The sequence below is a fragment of the Capra hircus genome, chromosome 19, assembly GCF_001704415.2.
Source record: "Capra hircus breed San Clemente chromosome 19, ASM170441v1, whole genome shotgun sequence".
Lineage (NCBI taxonomy): Eukaryota > Metazoa > Chordata > Mammalia > Artiodactyla > Bovidae > Capra > Capra hircus.
Window position 1 is genome coordinate 41,810,564 of NC_030826.1, and position 25,417 is coordinate 41,835,980.

At 53.8% G+C, this 25,417-nt stretch overlaps 2 protein-coding genes across 2 annotated transcripts; one reads left to right on the forward strand and one right to left on the reverse strand.

The window, feature by feature from the left end:
* Positions 1-4,848, forward strand: NKIRAS2 (NFKB inhibitor interacting Ras like 2). The gene is made up of 4 exons (XM_005693840.2): positions 1-125; positions 1,092-1,200; positions 1,933-2,174; positions 2,852-4,848. The coding sequence occupies exons 2-4, from the start codon at positions 1,107-1,109 to the stop codon at positions 3,089-3,091; spliced, it is 576 nt and encodes a 191-aa protein (XP_005693897.1). The 5' UTR covers positions 1-125; positions 1,092-1,106; the 3' UTR covers positions 3,092-4,848.
* On the reverse strand, positions 4,785-23,363 carry ZNF385C (zinc finger protein 385C). The gene is made up of 9 exons (XM_018065103.1): positions 21,682-23,363; positions 19,723-20,515; positions 17,273-17,418; positions 15,327-15,437; positions 13,605-13,770; positions 8,116-8,406; positions 7,166-7,362; positions 6,734-6,844; positions 4,785-6,243 (listed from the first exon to the last, which is right to left on the reverse strand). The coding sequence occupies exons 1-9, from the start codon at positions 22,222-22,224 to the stop codon at positions 6,007-6,009; spliced, it is 2,595 nt and encodes an 864-aa protein (XP_017920592.1). The 5' UTR covers positions 22,225-23,363; the 3' UTR covers positions 4,785-6,006.

A 25,417-nucleotide genomic window follows, 5' to 3' on the forward strand; every position in this document is an offset into this window, starting at 1 on the left:
GGCGGGACCAGACGGAGCCTGGATCGACGCAGAGGAAGATCCGAGTGTTTGCCGCGGTGCTGCCCCACCCCTGGTCCCCGGGAGCCTGGGGGGGCCCGGCTGTGCTGCTGCGAGGGCCCTAGGAGGTATGGAACTGGGAGGCCGGGGTCGACCACGGCTTTTGGGACGCTTTAGGTGGCAGGATTCTGATTCTCTCTGGGAGCCCCCTGGTGGGGAGAGTGTGCAGGAGGCTCGTGTGACAGTCTCTCTTGGGGTACCCCTTAATTGCGGGGCTCGCGGGAAGCGGGGATCTGTACTGGGAGTTACCTCTGGAGAAGTTTCTGTGTGAGAACCCTTTGGGAAGTTATCTCTGTCTCTCCTCTCTGGGGGAATCTTTGTCTAGGACTCCTGGGAAACCTGTGTTTGAGGTGCCTTGAGATCTCTTGGAGTGTCCTGAGATTTCTATGTCTAAGCCTTATCTGGGTGTGTCCGAGGGCAGCAAAATCTCTCTCCTTTCCAAAGTATCGTTTTCTTAGATTCCTTCCCTCCTTTGTTTCTTGTCTGATATTCTTCATCCTAGCCATGGCCTTGACTGGGAATTAGAGGGAACGAATTGTCCAGATAAGCTTTTCTGGAAAGCAGAATGTTCTTAATTGTTCACTCCCCAGGAAGAGTAATGTAGGATAGATCCGCACAAAACAATATCTCTGGTTATTTCTTTACGGGATCACGGTTTAAGAGAGGGAGCTGAGCCAGAGCTCCCTTCAGCAACTGGTCTTCTACACCCGTACATTCTGTGCACAGAAAAGATACTGGAGAGTGGTTCCTTTAAGCCAGCTACTCTTCCCGCTTTGTGGCAGCATTTACTGAGCACTTGCTCTGTGCCACTTACTGACCATGTCCTGGGGATAAGATGAGTGCAATACAGCTCACTGTCCAGTAGCAGACATAGACATGTCAGAAACACTATAGCGGACATAGTACACCCTGCCGAGGGTAGTGGACAGTGCCGACTCCTCAAGGCTGTGTGTTCTGTTCAGAACTTGGGCCCTCAATTCAGGGAAGGCCCTGTGTTTTAATCCTGCCTCACCCAGTGTGCTTCCATTCTTCAGGGTTGAAAGCTAAGCATGGGGAAGAGCTGCAAGGTGGTCGTGTGTGGCCAGGCTTCTGTGGGCAAGACTTCAATCCTGGAGCAGCTTCTGTACGGAAACCATGTAGTGGGTGAGTTGCTGGGAATGAGCTGTGGTGGAGGAAGTAGAAGTACGAAAAGATTTGATCACAATACCAAGAGGCTAAAAGTTGCTCCTGGTGGTGCTCCCAGGATCTGGAAGATCCCAACCCTGCCACACAGAAGAAATCTGGAAAGAGGAAACCCAATATCAGAGAAGGATAGGAAGGAAAAGCTTGCAAGTCACACTGTGCTTAGTGTGGTATCAGCATAAGATTGACTCTGTTCCCCAAATCATTCCAGTCCAGTCAGATTTGAAGTCTGACCCCGATCCTCAGCCCTGACATTCCTTTCTCCCCCTATCTGGTTGGCTTGTTAGGATACACTCAGTCATGCAGGTTCCCAATCTCTTTTCTCCCTAGAAACAAGGTGGTTGTTGTTTTTTTAATCTGTGCTGAGTCTTCGTTGCTGCACGGGTTTTCTCTACTTGTGGCAAAGGCAAGAGAGGGCTACTCTGTAGTTGCAGTGCAGGGGCTTGTCATTGCAGTGGCTTCTCTTGTTACGGAGCACGGGTGCCAGGGCACATGGGCTTCAGAAGTTGTGGTTCCCGGGCTCTAGAGCACAGACTCAGTAATTGTGGCGCAGGGGCATAGTTGCTCCAAGGCACGTGGGCCCTTCCCAGATCAGGGATTGAACTCAAATCTCCTGCATCAGCAGGTGGATTCTTGACCACTGAGCCACCAGGGAAGCCCAGAAACAAGTTTTTCCTCCTCATTTTGTCCCAGGTTCCGAGATGATCGAGACGCAGGAGGACATCTACGTGGGCTCCATTGAGACTGACCGGGGGGTCCGGGAGCAGGTGCGTTTCTACGACACCCGGGGGCTCCGAGACGGGGCCGAGTTGCCCCGGCACTGCTTCTCCTGCACTGACGGCTATGTCCTGGTCTACAGCACGGACAGCCGGGAGTCCTTTCAGCGCGTGGAGCTGCTCAAGAAGGAGATTGACAAATCCAAGGACAAGAAGGAGGTGTGTGGCGGAACCCCGGTGGTGAGAGACAGTGGGCCCTGGGCTGGCTTTGGGAGGCCCAGAACGGCTCTGTTTTTCACTCATTTGCCAGGAGCTAGGTTTGAAACTGGAGGGCGGGGGTGGAAACCACTGCCAGGTGTCTTCCCCACTAGAGGTGCCCACATGTTGAGACAGCTCAGCCAGAGAGGCTACTCGAGTTTAGGAGATCCCTGACCTAACACACATGCTGTCCTCACTAGGCTTTTTTTTTTTTCCTCACTAGGCTTTTTTAATAGTGGTTGTGTGCTCAGCTGTGAAGGCCCTTTGTTCTCAATCAGGCATGCTGGGAGTGCTTCCTCACCAATTAACTTAGCCAGCACTAACTCCTAGTATTGATCAGGCATGAATGACACAGGGCTTGTAACAGAACCCCTGGAGGGAGTGCCAGATGGAGGCCCCGCCCACAGTTTCTAATGTAGGAAGAGATGAGACCTCAGCTGTTGAGACTTCTTCCCCTCCCCTAGGACTCCGAGGTGGAAGTGGTCGCTTTTTCCTTTCCTTCCTCTGTTCAAGTTCTAGCTTCCATTTGTACCCGCTCTGGGAGTTCCATGACAAGCCTGAGGTGGTCACTGGCCCTCATCCCAGCCCCCAAGGTCCATGCTGCAGCCACAGGCCTCTCCTGTGTTCCTCTTCCACAGGTCACCATTGTGGTCCTTGGCAACAAGTGTGACCTGCAGGAGCAGCGGCGTGTAGACCCGGACGTGGCTCAGCACTGGGCCAAGTCGGAGAAGGTGAAGCTGTGGGAGGTGTCAGTGGCTGACCGCCGTTCACTGCTGGAGCCCTTCGTCTACCTGGCCAGCAAGATGACCCAGCCCCAGAGCAAGTCTGCCTTCCCTCTAAGCCGCAAGAACAAGGGCAGCGGCTCCTTGGATGGCTGATGTGGTGCCTTCCCAGCCCTGGAAGTTGGGTTGGGGGAAAAGGGGGGTTTAGGTGAGCTTTGCTTCCCAGTCAAGGTGGGGAGCTCACCACTAGGCCGGGCAGCTGGGCTGTCTGAGGCTCAGGTCGCTTTTGCTCCCTCCCAGCTCTGGGAATTGCTGACAGTCTAGGTTAGCACCGCCAACCCTCCCAGCCCCCATCACATCTGCCCTGCGGTGACTGGGATAGTTGTGGGTCACTGTCCCTTTTACCTGCCAGGGGAGGAAGCAGAGCTCTATGCAGAGGTGCCGCATCTGGGGTCTGCTTCCTATCACAGGGACCTCCCACTTCCTGGTTTCCTGCCAGTGTCTATTCTCTCTCTCTTACATGTACACACCCCCTGTTCAGGAAGCCTCTACATACACACACCCATGCCCACCCACCCACCCACCCACCCACACACACACACACACACACTTATGGCACCAGCCTGGACACGTATCTGTGTAGATGTGCATGTTTGTGTTCTGGTGTTTGGGTCACACACACACACACACTTATGGCACCAGCCTGGACTCTAGAGTAAGGGCGTCCACATATCTGTCTGTAGATGTGCACGTGTGTGTGCTGGTGTTTGGGACACACACACACACACACACGCCTATGGCACCAGCCTGGACTCTAGAGTAAGGCGTCCCCGTATCTGTGTGTAGGTGTGCACGTGTGCATGCTGGTGTTTGGGACACACACACACACACACACACATCGTCTCTCTCTCATGGCACCAGCCTGGACTCTAGAGAAAGGGTGTCCAGGCATCTGTGTGGATGTGCATGTGTGTGCCTGCTGGTGTTCCGGGCACCTCCTCATCCAACAGCCCAACCTCTCTCCTGTCCTCCCCTTGGCTAGAAGAAGCTAGCCTCCTGGGAGTGTCCTTTTCTGTTGTAACTCTTCCCGCAGCTTCCTCTTCCTGCTCAGGGAGCATGTCACTGGGTGAGGTGGAATGAGACACAGCTGGGCTGGGAGTCAGTAGCTGGCTTTGTGGGCCTGCAAGGCCCTTCCCCTCTCGGGGCTCCGCTTTTCTCATCTGTAAGATGATCTCGATTCTGTGCTCTCTAGCCCTGTGGTTGGATACTGCCCGCAGCTGCGACTGTCCCCTCAGCTTCTCCCTTTTCAAGGTGCTATGCCTACAGCCCTGCAGGCTGGGACACTGCTCCCCCCGACCACCAGGGGGCAGGAGCGCACTACTCGCTCTAGTCGCCAGAGCGGCTGCCCAGTGCCCAATCAGCAGACCTCCCGGGCCTGGGGACCGGTCTTTCCCGTTCCTGTGGTGGTTTTCAGCTGATGGCTGGACTCCTATTTATCAATTTCCTGTGTTTATATGCCTGCTGCCCCAGTGGAGGCTGGGCAAGGTGCTCCTCTAGCGCTCCCTTCTTACCTCAGATGCCTGAGCAGAACAAGGCCAAGCAGGAGCAGCTTCCCAGGAGCTGCCAGGCCTGTCGGGGGCTCAGAAAGGCGGTCACACTTCCAGCACGCTGTTCAGGTGAGCTTGTAACCTGCAACCTCCCGTGCTCACCTTCTGATGCACATACCTAGCACAGGTGAAACACTACAGCCAGATGACCTCCAATACACGCCCCTTCTCCCCAGGACGGGAGGGGCGAGCAGGGGCAGGCGGCCCAGCTGGGCGAGTCCAGTTTTAGGGCATATACAGGCTTGAGCTTAAATTCATTTATTGATGTGTTGGACACAATAAAACCACAACTGTTATCAAAAAGTTTCCCTCCCCTCCCCCTTTTTTCTTGTTCCCCCGTTGGAAATAGCTTTTTTAAAAAAAGATAACAGGCGGATACTGGCGAAGTCCCATATCGTGGAGTGGTGGGTGGCAGTGCTGGGGTGGGAGGGGGTGGTGGCAGTCATCTTGACGGCACGAAAATGGGTCTCGAGAGTGGATCCCAACACTCGGGTTCACAGCGAGGGGGGCTTGGGCTGCTGGTCTTGGGGGAGAGCTGAATTGAGTGCTGGGGGCCAGTTTGAAGTGAGGAACTGGAGGGGAGCCCTGGGGGGCGGATTTGGTGTCAGGGGGCTCCATAGTCTGAGGGAGACCCAGTGTCACTCCTCTTCCCCCTTGAGAGCTGGGGTTCAGGAAGAATCAATGAAAGGCTAAGAGGGGAGAACGTGTGTGGGACTGGTCATTTCCTCTATTACAGACGGCCCAGCCAGAACATCACCATCACCTCACCCCATCCTGTCAGCAAGCGAAAACCCCAGAAGCTCGCGGCCCCAGCTGCCCCTTGGCTTTGCCCCACTTGGTGCCGCTCCCTCTCTCCACAGTCCACCACACCCTTGTCCAGGCGGCCTTGAACCCACTCCCACTGGAGACCCCCTCCATCATCGCCAGTGATTCTCTGGGGAATCCAGTGAATGGGGAAGACCACCCCAACCCCACCCCCTGCAGGGCATAGGAATAGAGGTCACAGTCTTGTCCTCAGGCTAGGAGAAAGTCAGATTCCTTGGGCCTCTGGCCACATGGCTATAGGTCTTGAGTTGGGGGGATGAGAGCACCATGGGGCTGGGGCTAGGATTATTGCATAGATCTTTGGATTTTTCAGTTTGCTCCCCGTAAGTCAGGATGGGAAATGGAGGGGAGCCCAGGACTAGCCCTAGACACCAGAGGCAGGGAGGGTGCAGATGGATGGTCCGTGGGCCAGGGTGGCATTAGTTGAGTCCCCAGTGCAGACTGAGGGCTGGGCAGCAGCTCTTAGCATTAGCCCAGCTCTTCCTAGATTGGGCAGGACCCCAAGGCTGTAAAAGGCATTCTCCTGCAGGATGGAGGGAACTGAGGCATCTCAGGGAGAGGGGTCAGGGCCGGTGGCGGGCAGGGGCAACTGCTGGGAGGGCGACTGCTGGGAAGTCAGCCCTGGGCTCCCTGGGAGGGCTAATAGGGGGCGAAAACGATGGGTCCCGTGGCAGGGCGAACGGCTCCCGCTGGGGTGCGAAACAGAGCTGGACCCAGGATTGGAGCTGGGAAGAGGGTGGTGGCCGTTGTGGGGGCAGGCCGGAGGGCCAGGGGCCCTGGCAGGGCACAGATGGCTGCCGCCGCTGTGGGGAGCGGGCTGGGCAAGAAGCGGGCTGCCAGGGTCTTGGTGAGTTGCTTCTGCAAGGCCAGTTTAGACTGCAAAGAAAAGAGGGATGGACACAATCTCTGACCCCAGGAAAATCCCCTCCCCTCCCTTGGCCCCATCCCTAGACCTTTTGTTGCAGGAAAAACGTGACTTTCAGGATTCCAAACCTAAATCCTCCTCCCTTCCCACCCCCACACATTCATTCCACAGGGCTTTCTCCACCACCTGTCGTCCTGTCCAGAGGGAGGAGAATCTTGGGATGGGCCAAGGGGGGAGGCTATGGGGAGTGGGGGGTGGACACAGTCTCCAGGAGATGCTCGCCCACCCCTTGTGCTTGTCCCTGAGATGACTTTCCTGGGCCCACCTCCCCGGAAATTTTTCTGGGCAGATCCCAAGACAACCAAAAACCCAACCCCAGTTCGTTCCCTGCCCAGGCCACCATGAGATGGGGTGGGGAGGCTTCCTTCCTGCCCCACCTCCCACCTCCCAGCCTGCCCTCCCTTCTGGCCAACCTTCTCCCCTCCGGACCTGAACCGATACCTTGAGGAGACTCACAGCCAGTGCTGCGTGCTTCTGCAGCTTGCTGTGCTGGCTGGAGGGCTTGGGGGGCTTCCCGGCCAGGCGGTCTTTGTGCCTCCTGCTGCTCAGGTGCTAGTGGACAGACAGACAGACTGGGAACAAGACGAGGAACCCAGGGACCCCAAAACTACCCTCTCATGCTTGGCTAGCTCACCCTTCTGCTACCCACAGTTCACACACCTAGTCCACTTGGCCCTGGAGCAGCCCTGGGAAGGGGAGGCAAGAGTTGGCTTTGCCTTCCAAGAGCTCACCATCCCTTGAGCATCACCTCTTTCTCCACCTGCACCCTGCTCTGCTCCACCCACCTCCCTGAAGGCTCTCTCCTGCCTGCCTGGCATGGGGCCCACCCCCTCACCTCTGCTCCACCCCCAATCCCAGCCTCACTTGCCCCACCTGCTTGAGTTGGGTCTCTGAGTTGACCTGGAGCTGACAGAGAGCACAGTGGAACGGGGGGCTGGGCCCCTGCCGGCCCCCCCGGCCCCCTGTCACTCTCTTGGCCTTGTGTCCAGCTCCTCCCCGGGGCACCGTGCGGCCCCGGCCCCTGCGGGGAGCGCCCCGCTGACCTTCCACCATCCACCGGTGCTTGGCTCCTGGCAGAAGGAAAGGAGACAGCTTGTCAGCATCAGCGAGGGGCAGCAGGGCTACAGAGACCCCCTCCAAGCCAGGTCAGCCTGGCTGTCCCTTCAAGCCTCCAGGCTGCTCCACACTGACAGCCCCAACAGCCACATGAAGTTTCTCTTTCCCTCTGAAAGGTCCTCCCGTGCGTGCTAAGTCGCTTCAGTCGTGTTCAACTCTTTGCAGCCCCATGGACTGTAGCCCGCCAGGCTCTTCTGTCCGTGGGATTCTCCAGGCAAGAATACTAGAGTGGGTTGCCTCGTCCTCCTCCAGGGGATCTCCCGGCATCTCAGGGATTAGACCCACATCTCTTATGTCTCCTGCATTGGCATGGGTTTCTTTATCATTAGTGCCATCTGCAAAGCCCCAAAGAATCCTCCCAGCTGCTTTCATTTCATGCCTCAAGGAAGCTTCCTTGCAGAGTAAATGGTCAGCCTCCCTTTGACTCTCATCCTAACCCCGTCCCCCAGGTCTGACCCAAGGAGAGATGGAGAGGGTGTCTCCCGTCTTCTGTGGGACCCTTCAGATCTTGTTGCCTCAGACGTCTCTTCCCAATCCTCTCTCTCCAAGCATTAGCTGGAGGACCCCAAATGCCTGCCCACTCACAGCTGGGCACAGCACCTCTGTCACCCAGCCCTTGATCACAGGGGCCACCCAGAAGCAACACCCTGCCCGCATCTGGTGAGGGGCATCTCCTCCCCGGACTCAAGCTGGCTGGGCACACTGACCTGTGTTGTGAGCCTGAAGCTGGGAGGCAGAATTCACAGTCACCTTACATGTGGGGCAGTAGAGGCGCCCCTTCTCGCTCCTGCCTTCCCCACTCACACCGCTTCCCATAGCAGCTGCTGCTGGTTCAGGCTCTGGGGCCTCTGGCCCAGGCTCTGGGGAGCAGGGTGGGAAAGATGAAGAGGAGGAAGAGGAGGCAGCATCCAAGAGGTCTGAGGGGACTGGCTCCCTGGGCGTGGGTTCTGGACTCCGGGGTGACTGGGTTTCAGGACCAGGAGGAGGGGCCGCAGGAACTGCTGGGGAAATGGAAGGCCTCAGGTAAGAGGGCAAGCTCCAAGATGATTCTCGAGACCATAACTTTAAAAATATTTATTCATTTTTTCTAACTTTTGGCTGCATGAGGCATGTTGGATCTTAGTTCCCCAGTTCAGTTCAGTTCAGTTTAGTCGCTCAGTCATGTCTGACTCTTTGAGACCCCATGAATCGCAGCACGCCAGGCCTCCCTGTCCATCACTAACTCCCGGAGTTCACTCAGACTCGAGTCCATCAAGTCAGTGATGCCATCCAGCCATCACATCCTCTGTCGTCCCCTTCTTCTCCTGCCCCCAATCCCTCCCAGCATCGAAGTCTTTTCCAGTGAGTCAACTCTTCGCATGAGGTGGCCAAAGTACTGGAGCTTCAGCTTTAGCATCATTCCTTCCAAAGAAATCCCAGGGTTGATCTCCTTCAAAATGGACTGGTTGGATCTCCTTGCAGTCCAAGGGACTCTCAAGAGTCTTCTCCAACACCACAGTTCAAAAGCATCAATTCTTCAGTGCTCAGCCTTCTTCATAGTCCAACTCTCACATCCATACATGACTACTAGAAAAACCATAGCCTTGACTAGATGGACCTTAGTCGGCAAAGTAATGTCTCTGCTTTTGAATATACTATCTAGGTTGCTCATAACTTTTCTTCCAAGGAGTAAGCATTTTTTAATTTCATGGCTGCAATCACCATCTGCAATGATTTTGGAGCCCCCCCAAAATAAAGTCTGACACTGTTTCCACTGTTTCCCCATCTATTTCCCATGAAGTGATGGGATGCCAAGCAGGGATCAAACCCATACCTCCTACAGTGGAAGCTTGAAGTCTTAACAACTGCCAGGGAGGTCCCTTGAGACCATGATTTTAAGCACAGACATTCCGGGGGTAGCATGGCTGAGGGGAGGGCCCCTGGTGTAGGGATGACCAGCACTGAATTCCAGACTCCTCACCAAATCACTGGGCAGACTTGGGCCTCTTTGGGCCTCAGCTTTCCTACATGAAATCATAAAGTTGGGCCCAGTGGTCTCAGAGAGACCACCCAGTCCTGATAATCTACAGTTATTAGCTAACTGTTAAATAAGTGGAAGTCACCAAAAAGATGTACTGTAATATTCATAGAGCACTATTCCTAGCAGCAGAAACTGGAAACTATCCAAATATTCATCAACAGGAGAATAGTGAAAAGAGTTGGTGGTCAATGAAATACTACATGGCAACGAAAAAGGACAAAACGCAGCGACACATGACAACATGGAAGAAGCCAGATGCAAAACCTACATACTCCAGATCTTCCTCAACCTATACTGGGGTTACCTCCCAATAAACCCATCATAATTTAAAAATGCATTTAATAGACCTAACCTAAAAGGCAGAGGAACCAGAGATCAAATCGCCAACATCCACTGGATCATCAAAAAAGCAAGAGAGTTCCAGAAAAACATCTATTTCTGCTTTATTGACTATACCAAAGCCTTTGACTGTGTGGATCACAATAAACTGCGGAAAATTCTAAAAGAGATGGGCATACCAGACCACCTGACCTGCCTCTTGAGAAACCTATATGCAGGTCAGGAAGCAACAGTTAGAACTGGACATGGAACAACAGACTGGTTCCAAATAGGAAAGGGAGTACGTCAAGGCTGTATATTGTCACCCTGCTTATTTAACTTATATGCAGAGTACATCATGAGAAACGCTGGGCTGGAAGAAGTACAAGCTGGAATCAAGATTGCCAGGAGAAATATCAATAACCTCAGATATGCAGATGACACCACCCTTATGGCAGAAAGTGAAGAGGAACTGAAGAGCCTCTTGATGAAAGTGAAAGAGGAGAGTGAAAAAGCTGGCATAAAGCTCAACATTCAGAAAACTAAGGTCATGGCATCTGGTCCCATCATTTCATGGGAAATAGATGGGGAAACAGTGGAAACAGTATCAGACTTTATTTTGGGGGCTCCAAAATCACTGCAGATGGTGATTGCAGCCATGAAATTAAAAGACACTGAGTCCTTGGAAGGAAAGTTATGACCAACCTAGACAGCATATTAAAAAGCAGAGACATTACTTTGCCAACAAAGGTCCATCTAGTCAAGGCTATGGTTTTTCTAGTAGTCATGTATGGATGTGAGAGTTGGACTGTGAAGAAAGCTGAGCACTGAAGAATTGATGCTTTTGAACTGTGGTGTTGGAGAAGACTCTTGAGAATCCCTTGGACTGCAAGGAGATCCAACCAGTCCATCCTAAAGGAGACCAGTCCTGGATGTTCATTGGAAAGAATGATGCTAAAGCTGAAGCTCCAGTACTTTGGCCACCTCGTGCGAAGAGTTGACTCATTGGAAAAGACTGATGCTGGGAGGGATTGGGGGCAGGAGGAGAAGGGGACGACAGAGGATGAGATGGCTGGATGGCATCACCGACTCGACGGACGTGAGTCTGAGTGAACTCCGGGAGTTGGTGATGGACAGGGAGGCCTGGCGTGCTGCAATTCATGGGGTCGTAAAGAGTCGGACACGACTGAGCGACTGAACCGAACTGAACTGAACCTACCAAACATAAAAGTTTGGCCTAGCCTACCTTAAATGTGCTCAGAACACCTACCTTGCTTACAGTTGAGCACAATCATCTAACACAAAGTGTATTTTATAATAAAGTGTTGACTATCTCATGTCATTTATGGAATACTGTGCTGACAGTGAAAGCCACATTGCTTGCATGGGCACAAAATGGTTGTGTGTCAGTTGTTTACCCTCCTGGTCACGTAGCTGCTGCTTTCCAGCATCACAAAAGAGTACGTACCTCTGTCATACAGAGTGAAGTAAGTCAGAAAGAGAAAAACAAATACCATATACTAATGCAGATTTGTGGAGTCTAGGGAAATGTACACATGAACCTATTTGCAGGGCAGGAATAGAGACACAGAGGTAGAGAATGGACACGAGCGGAGGGTGGAACACATACACACACTGCTGCTGCTGCTAAGTCGCTTCAGTCGTGTCTGACTCCATGCGACCCCATAGACGGCAGCCCACAAGGCTCCCCCATCCCTGGGATTCTCCAGGCAAGAATACTGGAGTGGGTTGCCATTTCCCTCTCCAATGCATGAAAGTGAAAAGTGAAAAAGTGAAGTCGCTCAGTCGTGTCCGACTCTTAGCAACCCCATGGACTGCAGCCTACCAGGCTCCTCTGTCCATGGGATTTTCCAGGCAAGAGTACTGGAGTGGGGTGCCATTGCCTTCTCTGATACATACACTACCATGTGTAAAACAGACAGCTAGTGGGAAGCTGCTGTATAGCACAAGGACCTCAGTTCCGTGCTCTGTGGTGACCTGGAGGGGTGGAAGGAGGAGGGTATGAGAGGAGGGCCCAGAGGGTGCGGATATATGTGCACAGAGAGCTGACTCACTTCCTTGTACAACAGAAGCTAATACAACATTGTTATCTCCTTGGGCTCCAAAATCACTGCAGATGGTGATTGCAGCCATGAAATTAAAAGACACTTACTCCTTGGAAGAAAAGCTATGGCCAATCTAGATAGCACAGTAAAAAGCAGAGACTTGACTTTGCTGACAAATGTCCGTCTAGTCAAACCTATGGTTTTTCCAGTAGTCATGTATGGATGTGAGAGTTGGAGCATAAAGAAGGCTGAATGCCAAAGAATTGATGGTTTTGAACTGTGGTGTTTGAGAAGACTTGAGAGTCCCTTGGACTACAAGGAGATCAAATCAGTCAATCCTAAAGGAAATCAGTCCTGAATATTCACTGGAAGGATTGATGCTAAAGCTGAAGCTCCAATACTTTGGCCACTTGATGCGAAGAACTGATTCACTGGAAAAGATCCTGATACTGGGAAAGACTGAAGGCAGGAGGAGAAGAGGATGACAGAGGATCAGACGGTTAGATGGCATCACCGACCTGACGGACATGAGTTTGAGCATGCTCTGGGAGTTGGTAATGGACAGGGAAGTCTGGTCTACTACAGTCCATGGGGTTGCAAAGAGTCGGACACGACTGAGCAACTGAACTGAACTGAAAACAACACAGTAAAGCAATTATACTCCAATTAAAATTTTAAAAAGAGTAGGTACTGTATATCTCTAGCCCAGAAAAGATCAAAATTTGAAATTGGAAGTCCAATTTCTAACTGAATGCATATCGCTTTTATATCATGCGTGCTGTATGCTAAGTCGCTTCAGTCACGCCCAAATCTTTGCGACCGCGTGGACTATAGCCCAACAGTCTCCTCTATCCATGGGATTCTCCAGACAAGAATACTGAAGTGGGTTGCCATTCCCTTCTCCAGAGGATCTTCCCGACTCAGGGATCGACCCCCTGTGTCCTGCATTGCAGGTGGATTCTTTACCGCTGAGCCACCGGGAGAAGCCCTGGGAAGTCAAAAGAGCATAATCCAAATCATTGTGAACTTGGGAACCATCTGTATGTCATTAACCAAAACCAGGTGAGACTAATCTCTGGTGAGACAAGTCAGGCTCATGGTTATCCTGGGGGAGGGTTATAGGTGGTTGAATAGCATCACCCCCAAACTCACATCCATCTGGAATCTCGGAATGTGACCTTATCTGGAAAGCAGAGTCTTTGCTGATGTAATTAGTTAAGATGAGATCAAACTGGACTAGAGTGGGCCCTAGGTCAGTGACTGGTGTCCTTCTAAGATCATGTGAACACACAGGTGCGAGGGAGAAGGTGACGTGAGGGTGGAGACAGAAGGTCAGAATGTGGCCAAGGATTGCTGGCACCCACGAACCTAGAAGAGGGGGACGAAACAGACTCTCTCTGCACCCCGGGAAAGAACCAACCTTGCTGACACCCTGTTCCAAAGGTCTGACCTCCAGAAATTGAGAAAATACAGTTCTGTTACTTTGAGCCACCCAGTGTGTGGGCATTCGTTATCCCAGGCCTAGGAAGCTAACAAGGCAGTGACTGGGAGAGGGCCTGAGGAGTGGCGGGGGGCGGGGGCAGTGCCTCTGGGGTGCTTGTGACATGTTTCTTCACCTCAGCAGATTCGGGTTGGAAAATCCGAGATGCTCTTCCATGTGGTGTGCGCCTCTTCCTGGACAGATGGAATACTCCAACACAAGCGGGAATAATAATAAGCAGAAAACACACAACCCCTTGTCAGAAACCAGACTTGGAGTGGGGCAGGGGCAGGACAAAAGTTCAGGACTGACCTTTGCTGTGCAGCTCTTCAGGGCCTCCACCGGCTGGAGTCGGGGTAGGGGACACCAGCGTCTCATCCTGGGTCAGGGTTTGCGGCCTCTGCTTGCTCTTGGCGGCTTCAACAGCCTTGAGTTTTCTGGCATGTTTGTGGCCTTTGTAATGTGCTTCAGCCTGGTTCTGGGGAGGGGAGAGCCTGGAGTCACCATTCATTTGCTGCGTCTACCTTCCCCATCCATGAGCTGGCACGTAGGGGGCAGGTCAGAGGGAAGCAGGGCTCCGGCCACACAGGGAGCAAACCCTTTCCATTGTCATTGTCATCATAGCACGTGTGTGCCCGAGGGTTATAGAATGCATTCTCATACGTGAACTCCCAGGCAAACCGCCACCGCCTTCCAATTCTGCCCCAGCGCCTTTTTAGCTGTGCATCTTTGGGCAAGTCACTTCACCTTTCTGAGCCTCAGTTTCCTGACTCATAAGCTTTGGGATGATAATACTGATTTCACAGGGTTGTGAGAATGAAAATGAGAACATGAATGACAAGTGAAAGCGAAAGTGTTAGTCGCTCAGTTGTGTCCGACTCTTTGCGACCCAATGGACTATACCCTGCCAGGCTTCTCTGTCCGTGGGATTCTCCAGGCAAGAATATTGGAGTGGGTTGCCATTCCCTTCTCCAGGGGATCTTCCCGACTCAGGGATGAATGACAAGGGCCTAGTACAGAGAATAAGTGCTCAGTGAGTGTCAGTTACTAGGTTTATAAATGCATGAGTGGGAAAACAGAGCAGTCCCCATGCTTTAGGGAACATACACTCCAGATCATTCATCCTTCTGTACGTGTTTTTAAACAAATAGCTCATGAGCATTTGCTATTTGCCAGGCACTGTGTTGGGCCTGGCATGAAAAATACATGGTTTCTTTATCAGAATGAGTCTCTCCGTCCATCACTTGCATGACCCATGTAACCTGAAAGCCTGGAAGGAACCCGCAAACCTGGCCTGTCCACTAGGGATTCCTGCTTGCTGCTCCCCGAAGTAGGAAAGAAGGCCCTGTGGCCCCTCCTTAGGCGCTTTCACAAGAGCAGGTCTGCCAACAGCATCTCCCCAAACTGCAGAAGTTGCCTGGACAGAAGGCAAACATTCCCTTGGAGGCCAGAATGAGGCTTCCCTACTCTCTAGGGGCAGGCCCTGCTAGGAAGTATGTGGACTGTGGGGTCAGCCAGGCCTGGGTTCAAATCCCAGCTCTGCTAATTACCAGCTGTATGACCTCAGGCAAGTCACTTAACCTCTCTGAAGCTCAGTTTCCTCATCTGAGAAATGAGACTGAGGATGGGACCTTGAACCATCTCACAGATGTATCATGAGAACTAATTAAGAGGATAGACACAAACAGATTCTGTAAACTCTCAGGCGTGTTAAGAACTCAGCCCCGAACCAGAACCGATGGTGGCCCCTGGGACCCAGAGTAGGGAAGGGCAGCCTGCTCTCATCAGAAGGTTCCAGAACACAGGAGTGAGGCATAGGGGGATGGGCTGGGAAGGGGCACAGGAATCTGGAGAGAGGAAAGGATGGGATGGATAAAGGGCCAGGAGCGGCTCTTCCTCAACGAAGGACAGAAAATACAGACCACAGTCCCTTTGCCACCCCTATTCCTCCAGGCAGGAAAGACCTGGAAGCCAAGGGTCCAGCCCGCTCCCTGCCCAGCGCCCCCCAAGCCTGTTTCCACAACTCCCTCTCACCGCTGAGTTGAATCTCAGGTGACAGATGTTACAGGAAATGAAGAGCTTCTTCTTCAGGGGAGAGGGGACCCCAAATGTGTGGCTGATGACAGCTTTCTGGACCGGGTCCATCTGTGGAGGGGGTGGGAGGGCACAGTAACTGTGGGGTCAGCTAAGTACGGTGGAAGGGCAGTGCCAAATGCCCAAAACTAAAGTCTATGCAGGAGGGCAGTGGTGAGCCCATAGGAAGAAATTCCCTATGTCTGTGGATACTAAACACTGGAAAAGAAAAGCCTCTTCCCTGGCTGACTCTCTTAGACGGCCTAGGCTTGTGCTTGGAGGCAGGGGGATGGCCACGTGACTTTTGTGATCTTGAGAAACACAACCAGGGCCTGGTGATCACACTGGCTTCCCTTGCTGCCCTCCCGGTCTCTTTTTTTCCTCCTTCATGAGAATCACATCTACGTGTGCAGAGAGTTGAGGGCAGGGAGAAGCGGAGAAGGGAGTTTGGAATTTCCTCCCCCATAACCCAGCCTTGTGCTGGGCCTGTGGGCTGGGGGAGAGAAAGCTTACCATATCAGCTTTGCCGCTGTCACAGGGCCTGAGAGTGAGAGCTGCAGCCCAGGGACAGTGGGGGATCAGGCTGGGGACGGGGAGCAGGGCTAGCAGACGGAAGCCAGAGGGTTCCCTGAATAGTAGGGTCATTTCCCTGGAATATGAATTTGTATTTTTTTTCTCTTCCATGTTTTAAATAATTTCTGTTTCTTCTATCAAACCAAGTCTTTATGTTCCCTTTTCTCAAGGGCTGGGTTGTTGTGTCAAAAGCAGAAGTCGTTGGGGGCTTACTTGTCAAGAAGAACTTTGCAAACCTTCCTGAGAGAGAAGAACACAGGCTTTGAGAGAAGAGCATGGTTTCAGAAACTTCCCTGAGACCAGAAAGAGGTTCTATCCCTCACAGCACCCAGGGCTAGGGGCTGAGGTGGGTGGGTGGCGGGACGGGACAGGATTTCAGGGGAGAATGGCCTGAAGGGCCCCCAGTGATGAGAACAACAGCAGATTGACCCCCTCGTAGGGACCATGTGCCTGAACAATGAGCATGTCAGCAAGTGACAGTGGGGACTACAAACCAGAGGATGCCCCCCCACCCCAGTTGTCTTGGGCTCCTTAGGATCTTTGAACAACCCTGGAGGGTGGGAAGGAAGGGGCTCCCAAGGGTGATTAGATAGAGCTTCCCACCATATTGTCAGGATGGGGGGAGGCTCATCAATGATTACATTTGATTTTTCAAAATAATTTTTAAAAGGGTCGTATACCTTATAGCTCATATAGTGAAGTAAATTTCAGATTTACACACATACATGGAAATACTAGTACACAGACTAGTAGGCAGACACACAGCACGTAAACGTACAGGTAGTTACAAATCACAGAAACAAGCAGAAAGATATACACGCACCTGCACACCAATGGCACACATCCAAACCATATGAAAACATACACGCAGAGGCCAGACACACACCAAACACATACACAGTCGACACACAAAAACTCAGATACCCAGGCATATACACTACACAAAGACAACTATACAAGCATAAAGAGTTCACAAGCACACGTGCACAAACTCACACCCGTAAATACACACAAAGTCCTACAGGACAAACTAAAACAGAAAGGCACGCAGACATACACAGATCGTCCACAGGTGCCCCTTTATGAAAACTCGATGAAACCTGCAGCTCACAGGCCCTCCAGGCTCAGCACCAGTTGCTAGGGGAGAGGACAGTAGCATCCCGGATATTCTGGCCTAAGCAGGAGCTGGGCCCCATTTTGGGAGCACCTGGTCACTCAGAGGGATGTTGCTCCCGGTTGGACCCAGCTTCTAAGAGCCGGCCCCTGGGAGCCCACCTTCCCAGCCCACCCCCATGCTGGGTTGCACTCCCGCCACCCACCCACCCAGCCCGTACCGTGCTGAAGTTGGGGAAGAGACTGAGCGGGGTGGCGCCATTGAAGTGGAAGGTGAGCAAGTGCTTGAAGTCCAGCGGGGGCTGCAGAGGCCTGGCGGGCAGGGCCAGGGAGGCCAGCAGCGGGCTGGGGGCTCCGGAGGCCGGGCCTGCTGCAGGAGGAAGAAGGGCAGGGTCTGAAACAGGGAGTTACAGGGCTCGCTCCTCCCTCCACAGACAGAACAAGAGGTTGATGGGCTTCTTGGCTGTGGAGCCAGGGCAGAAACTCCCATCTCCACGAAGCAGCGCTGGCTAAACCCAGGGTGATTACAGCCCATTTCTGCGCCTCTCCCCTGCACCACAGGGGAAGGGGAAGCAGAGGGTTCACAGTTCTAGGCTCCCAGCCCAGAAGGATGACCACCTCCCCCACAGGGGCAGCATTATGGCCCCAGTGAACCCCAGAGGGGAGTCGGGGTGGGCCCCTGATACACACACCACCATGGAGACTGCACGATGCACTGGGTTTCCACTTTATTGCAAATTAAACCCAAGCCTAGGAGACTTGGAAAGGCCAGCCCCATCCCCTCTCACTAACTACTCCCCTCCAGATCCCCCACAACACTCACAGCAAGGACTGACAGAGGGGATAGGAAACCCCCCCGAATCTGAAGGGATGTGTTCCCCAACTCCGATGAGGCCCAACTGCTCTCCACTGGAGACAAAAGCCCTCCAACACCCCTGGGTCAGGCCTGAGCCTGGTCCTTGGGTTCAACCAGTCCAGCACTGTGGTTTATACAGTCTTTGGTCTTAAAGGTCTGAGGCAGGGGCCTGGGTTCAATCCCTGGTCAGAGAACTAAAATCTCAGCACTGCTAAAAAAAAAAGAGAGAGAGAGAGAGAGATCTGAGGCAAGGGTTGGGAAAGGTTAGGAACTTGGAGGACAGCCAGACTTTGAGGAAGAAAAAAATTGGAAATAAATTCAGCCCATTTGGGACTTTTTTGAACCCTGTTGTTACAAAAGCAAAAGAAGTCCTTTTCGATTTTGTGTGTTAACACCAGGGAGGCTAGGATAGATTTATTTCACATTGATACCTATGTATGTCTATGTGAGGTTGCTTCAGTCTAGTCCGACTCTTTGCCACCCTATGGACTCCCAGGCTCCTCTGTCCATGGGATTTTCCAGGCAAGAATACTGGAGTGGGTGTCTACGTACAGCCAAGTACAGAAAAGTCTCAGGCAGCCTGTTGGTGGAGAGGGCACCTCTTACTTCCCTTGAGGTTTTTCACAGAGAGGGTGCTCTGCTGTGTCAAAAATAAAGACAGTCATTTTTTCCCCCAGTCATATCTGAAGAGAAGATATGTTGCTAGGAGCAGGGCTAACAGTCAAGGACCCAGTCTCCTGGCCTTCAACCCCTCAACTGCAGAGGCTCTGTCTTCCTCCTTCCAACCAAGACCCCTCAGCTTTTCCAGAGAGAAAACTTGAGTGGAGTTCCGAGGGAACAGAGTGAACTACTTCCCACAGAACCGGAAAGGTCAGGAGTGACATTTAGGGTGCCCGAAACCCTAGCACCTCTGCCACGGGCCCAGGCCCCCACTCGCACTCCCGACCCAGCCCCTCTTCCACATCCCACTGAGCCGGGTTAGTGCTCAGCGTGGAGCCGAGGAAGCCCGGGGAAGGTGGGTGGGAGGCCACAGTTAGGAGGTAATCTTGCTAGGTCAAGTCTGGCTTGGCCCTTAGCGAGTCCAGGGCCCCAGACTGGCTGGACAGAGGAGAGGAGGCCGCTCTCAGGTGAGCTGCGAGCCCAGGAGGCCCTCGCCCCACCCGCTCTCTAGGAACTCCACCGCCAGCGCAAAGTCAAACTCGTGCAGCGGCGGCCCATCTACCGCGATCTTCACCGCGGGGCCTCCCCGTCCTTCCCCTGCCGCGCCCGGCCCCCACCACCGCAGCTCCCGGCTGCGGCCGACCTTGTCCAGGAGGCCGGCGCCCGCAGGCAGCGCCAAGGCCAGTGCGGCCAGGGCGGCGAAGTCGGGGAAGAGCTCGTGCAGTTCTGAGCGCGCGCACGCCAGCTTGGTGCACAGGGCCCGCGGGCCCAGCCGCCCCAGGCTGCACACCACGCGCTTGAAGAGCGCGAAGTCGCCCAGCGCCCTCTGGCGCACCACAGCGGGGGCGAAGGCGCGCAGCAGGACGCGGAGTGCCCCCTCCCCGTGCGCGCCCAGCTCCTCGGGGGCCTGCGGGTAGCGGCGGGAGTCGAAGATGGCCGCGAAGGCGGCCACGGCGTCCAGCGAGGGCCCAGGGTAAGAGTCCCGCAGCCCCCTCCGCATGGAGTCCAGGAAGGCCCCCCGCAGCTGCTCCAAGCCCTGGACCGCAGCCTCAGAGTAGCCCACCAGCTCCACACCGCGGTAGGTGCAGCGGCCACAGCCCAAATCGGGGCTAGAGGATGCCAGTTCCTGCAGGAAGCCCTGGAGGCGCGCCCCACCTGAACTGCACTGTGCGTGGAGGGAGGCTGTAGCTGCCATCACCAGAGGCTGCAGCAAGGCCAAATCCGGCTCTTCTGGCTGCAGGACAAGGGCCAGCTTCTGCACGGAGGGCAGAACATCCAGCAGGAGGTGGGTGAAGGCCACGAAGGTGAACTGGCGCAGGGCGAGGGCCAGCGCCCTTGTGGTAGGCGAGGCTGGGGCAGAGGCCTCCAGTGTGAGCACCAGGCAAGGCCACGCCTCAGCCACAGCTTCCACCACAGGCAGCAGGGAGGCCCAGGGCACTGGCCGTGGTCCTGCCAAGTCAATAGCTGCAAGGTCCAGTGCCGCCCTGAGTTCAGGGACCACGTGAGAACTGGGGCCGCCGTGCAGGCGGAATAGGGCATCCAGTACACTTTCATATTCACCTAGGTAGGCAGGGGGCTTGGGGTCTGTCCGGCCAGGGAGGCAGTGTAACTCCGTGAGCAGCGGGCAGGCGGCCTGGAGCTGTGGGCGCACCCTCCCCAGGCGGTCACTGGGGAGGCTTGAGCTGAGCCAGGCCAGCTTGGATGCAGACACGCCGAAAGCCTGCAGGATGTCCAGGACTTGGCCAGCGGTGGCCTCGCCTTCCTGTAGCTCCACACTGCCCAGAAAGGTGGTGGCAGGCTGGCCATCGCAGGGGGACACTGAAGTGACAAACAAGGCCAGACGGTGGGACTCAGGCCAGTCCTTGGTCTCATCCAACACCAGGCCCACATACGGGGATGCCTTCAGGCGCTGACGGGCCTCTGTGTGCAAGACACTGGCGATAGCCACCTGGGACAGCCAGGGAGAGAAAAAGAGAGGACAGGGTTAGGCTTGTCCTGAGAAGGGGAGGCAGACGGGATGGGGTGAAAGAGCACAGGCCTGCGGTTGGACAGTCTCGAGGACTAATCCTAGCTTTGTTACTTACTGGCTGTGTGACCTTGGGCAAATCATTTGACCTCTCTGTTCATCTCTCAGTTGCCTTGAGGCTAATACCTGCCCCCAATCTCCTTAAAAGGTTGTTGTGACTTACCAATTTTTTTTAACTTACGCCACACTGCTTCTGTGATCTAGTTCCCCAACCAGGAATTGAACCCGGGCCCTCAGCAGTGAAAGCTTGGAGTCTTAATCACAGGACCTCCAGAAACTCCCATCCATGTAATCTTTTGTTGTTATGTTTACAAATGTGAAAGTGCTTTAGGAATCATAAAGATTCTAAAGCATTGCTCCAGTCAGCCCTATTCTTGGGGGTCTCCCTCTGCTCTGCTGCTCCAGGATTAACTGATATGTTGACTGCCCACAGGTTAAACAGGGCCCCAGCTGTTTCTCATCTCCGGTAGGATGGGATCCAACCTCTTCACCCCCACACCAGCCCCCAGGACTCATAAAGCCAGTACCTAGGACAGAGCTACATGAGTGCACATGTCCCCAGTGGCCATGTGGGTGATACTGAGTTTCAAGAGGACCAGGGATAAACCAAAGGGAATGGGGAAGCCCATGCCCTGCTCTCCAACTCCAGAACTTCATGCCCTGACTGCACAGGACCTAGTTTCTCAGCAGAAGTCGGAAATCCACATTTTTATATGGAATGTCTTTTTTTTTTTTTTAAACTTGGAGACTAGTTTAAGTCTTTCGAAAATACTGTGAAAACTACCAAAACATGCCTGGGAGCCAATCAAGCCCCCAGGCCACCAGTTTGCAACCTCTGGCCTAGGTAGTAAGCCAAGCACCCCTCAGCCCCCGAAGACAGAGCCTGGTCCGGCCTCTTCACTGTTAGGCACCCCGCAGCTGGCCTGGGGCCTGGCACCTAGTATGTCCTCAGTGCAGGCTCTGATGGGTGAAGGTGTGAATGAACTGCTTTGGCCTCTTCCTGGGGACCTGGCATGCTGGTGCCATGCCCAGATGCCTCGGTGTCCTCCCTCCTCAATCCCTCCCCCACACCCCTGGCGGCCACCCACCTGCATGTCCCTCACCCTCCTGGGGCTGTAGTAATCGCCATGCTCCATGCCCAGCAGTGCCTGGCACAGGTTGAATCTCTGCAGCTCGAGCAGGGCAGAGCAGCGGTCATCAGGCACTTCCTCCTTGGCCATGCAGTACACTGTGGTCAGCACGGCCACTTTAGCCGGGTCTGCTTCCACCTTGACGCCCCTGGAGCTGGGGGCGGTGGCCAGGCCTGGGCAGACCCCTCCGCCCTCAGCCTGGCCCTCAAAAGAGGGCTGGCCCCGGTTGGCAGCCAGAGCCTGGCGGTGGGCCCCCGAGGTCACGTGGCGCAGCAGGGCGTGGCGCTGGAAGTTGTCGGTGCCCACGGTGAAGGCATTCTCTGCTTTGCCATGCTTGTTCCGCACCAGGGCCTGGCGGCACTCGAGGCAGAACATCAGCTTCCGCTCGTAGTCAAAGTCCAGCCAGGTGAACTCCTCTTTCCAGTGCTCGTTGAAGTAACGCTTGCACTTCTTGTTGGAGTTGGAGGCCTCTCCAGCTGGTTTCTTCCCTGGGGGCACCATTCCTCTTCGAGGGGTCAGGGCACCCCCAACCCCTGCCCATATGCTCTTGCCCCCCAGCCTCCCCCGCACACCAAAGCACCTCCCTTGACAGGGGGAGTTTGTAGGGAGGCAGGAGGCGGGCAGCCCGCCGGGCTAAAGGGGACCATTCATCTAACTTAGCCAGGAAAGTTTACTTTCGCTCCGCTGGTGGGAGACTGGAGGTGAAAGAAACAAAGGAGAGGTGTTAGGAGTCCATTGGGGGTTACGCTGCCCACAGAGCACTCCCCGACCAAGGGGTGGTTTGGACCCAATGGGAAAGGGCTACTGGGAGTTGGCCATAGAGTGTTATCCAAAGTGGGTCGAGGTATGGGGGGTCCCAGCTCCCTGGAGAGGGTCTCCCTCCATCCAGGACAAGGCATCAATTACTGGCCCCACCTATACAATTTTATAAGTGTGGGGACTGAGTCCTGGAGACCAACAGCGTTTCTCAGGGCTCATGAAGAACTTGTGACTGAATCCTGACACCTTGCCCAAAGGATAACTGGTGTCTTCAGAAGAAGTTAGCAGCTAGCTCTCCTCCCAGAGCCACAGGACTGAGAAACAGGATTGGTTTTCTCTGGAGCTTCATTCCCTAAAGACACACATGGATACACTCATACACACACCAGTAGTGCGGTTCTAGGAAGGGTAGCCCAGACGTGAGGTGAGGGCTGGGTCCCAGACTGAAGGTAGTCAGCTGGTTGCCCTTACCTTCCTCACTTTATCACCACCCCTGGTGCTAGAGGAGAATGAGCAGTTCAGTCCCAGAAGGCCACGCCAAATGATGGCCAAGACCTGCCACCTCTGCTTCCTAATTCTCTCTCACACCTGCCCCTCCTCTCTGGGTTTACTGATGACAGCAGCAGTCACTACCATTTACTGAATGTGAACTGAGTCAGGCCTGTGCTAAAGGTTGTGATGACACCATTAGGAGACTAAGATTACTCTTGCAAGTATAATCCTCACTTTGGACAGGAGGAAACTGAAGCTCGGGGACTTTCAGGGACTTGCCCAAGGTTTGCCAAGCAGTAAGTGGCTGAAGTGGAATTACTGGGTTGGCCCCAAAGTTCATTTGGAGTTTTCCCCCATAACATCTTGGGCTTCCCTGATAGTTCAGTTGGTAAAGAATCCACCTGCAATACAGGAGACCCCGGTTAGATTCCTAGGTCAGGAAGATCCACTGGAGGAGGGATAGGCTACCCACTCTAGTATTCTTGGACTTCCCTTGTGGCTCAGCTGGTAAAGAATCCGCCTGCACTGCAGGAGACCTGGGTTCAATCCCCAGGTTGGGAAGATCCCCTGGAGAAGGGAAAGGCTACCCACCCCAGTAGTCTGGCCTGAGAATTCCATGGACTGTATAGTCCAAGGGGTCACAAAGAGTTGGACACGACTGAATGACTTTCACTTTCCCATAACATCTTACAGAAAAACCCGAATGAACTTTTGGGTTAGTGCAATAGTACCCGAGTCCTCCTGACCCCACAGGCCACCCTGAGACCCTGGCCTGCACCGTCTCGTCTGGATTATACAGCGGCCTCTGCCTCTGCAGTGGTTCCCCCGCTCATACCTCATGAAACAGCCAGAGAGCAAGGCCACACACAGATCTCACTATGTCACTCCCTTGTGTCCACGTCTTCAGTGGTGTCCCACTGCCTAAGTCTACATACCTCGCCACGAGCCAGAGGGGCCCCCCTAACCTCTAGACACCTCCAGAACCTTCCTCACTTCTGTCTGCTAAGCCAGATGCAAAGGCTTACTGTGACCCACAGACATTACTGTTAGGTTTGCTCCTGCCTCCACACCCTGTGCCTGGAACTCCCTCTTTCCCTGGCTGTTTCCCATTCATTCCTGGAGAGCAGCTCAGGCATCCCTTCTGCCACCCGATCCACCCCCCAACTGGGGTTGGTACCTGTCCTCTTTGTTGTTTAGTTGCTAAGTTGTGTCTGACTCTTTTCCGACTCTATGGACTGTAGCCCGCCAGGCTCCTCTGTCCATGGGATTCTCCAGGCAAGAATACTGGAGTTGGTTGCCATTTCCTTCTCCAGTGGATATTCCCGACCCAGGGATGAAACCCACATTTCCTGTATTAGGAGATGGATTCTTTACCACTGAGCCACCAGGGAAGCCCCACCTGTCCTCTCATCACCCGTAATTCCCCGTGTACCAGTCTTCGTAACACAACACAGTGAGCACAGGGATCCTCTGTGTAACTCTGCACTTGGTTCCTGAAAGGCCAAAATCACGTTGATTCATATATTATTTCTATACCTCTAGGTTCTTGTGCATGCGGATGGCTCTCAGCAAAAGTTGATAGCTTGAAAGAATGAAAGGATTTATTTTGAATGTATGAAACAACTTGTTTCTGAGACCATTGGTTTAACTGAGTCTAAACTCTGAGAAAGCAGTGACTGTCTTGCCCACCTGATATTATTCCCAGAACTCTGTGTAGAACCTGGCACTTAGTGGGTGGGTACAATAAGGGTTGCTGCTGCTGCTGCTGCTAAGTCACTTCAGTTGTGTCCAACTCTGTGCGACCCCATAGACGGCAGCCCACCACGCTCCGCTGTCCCTGGGATTCTCTAGGCAAGAACACTGGAGTGGGTTGCCGTTTCCTTCTCCAATGCATGAAAGTGAAAAGTGAAAGTGAAGTCGCTCAGTCGTGTCCAACTATTAGCGACCTCATGGACTGTAGCCCACCAGGCTCCTCCGTCCATGGGATTTTCCAGGCAAGAGTACTGGAGTGGGGTGCCATTGCCTTCTCTGACAATAAGGGTAGATGGGTAGAATTCCAGGGGGAACCCATTCAGTATAAGGAGAAACATTCCATGTTGCCCGAAGTGGGTGAACCCTGCTGGTCCTCTTCCCCTGGATTGTAGAGGGGCAATTGGTACTGCTCATCACACCCTCCTGAAACACACTTTTCTCTGACCTTCCAGGATCCCACATCCCCTGGATTTCATTGCTTTCATCAACCACTCCTTTGATGTCATCTCACCCTCTTTTTTTCCCAATCTCAAACCATCCAAAGAGTCAGAACCATTTCTGAAGGACACTCCTCTGGGCACCACACATCTCTACCCAACTGCCTTCCTGGCTTTTCTAGACAGATCTCTCCTGCATCTGTCCCTATAACATCTGCTCCTCTCCCAGGCTCCCTCACTCATAAAACGGCCCA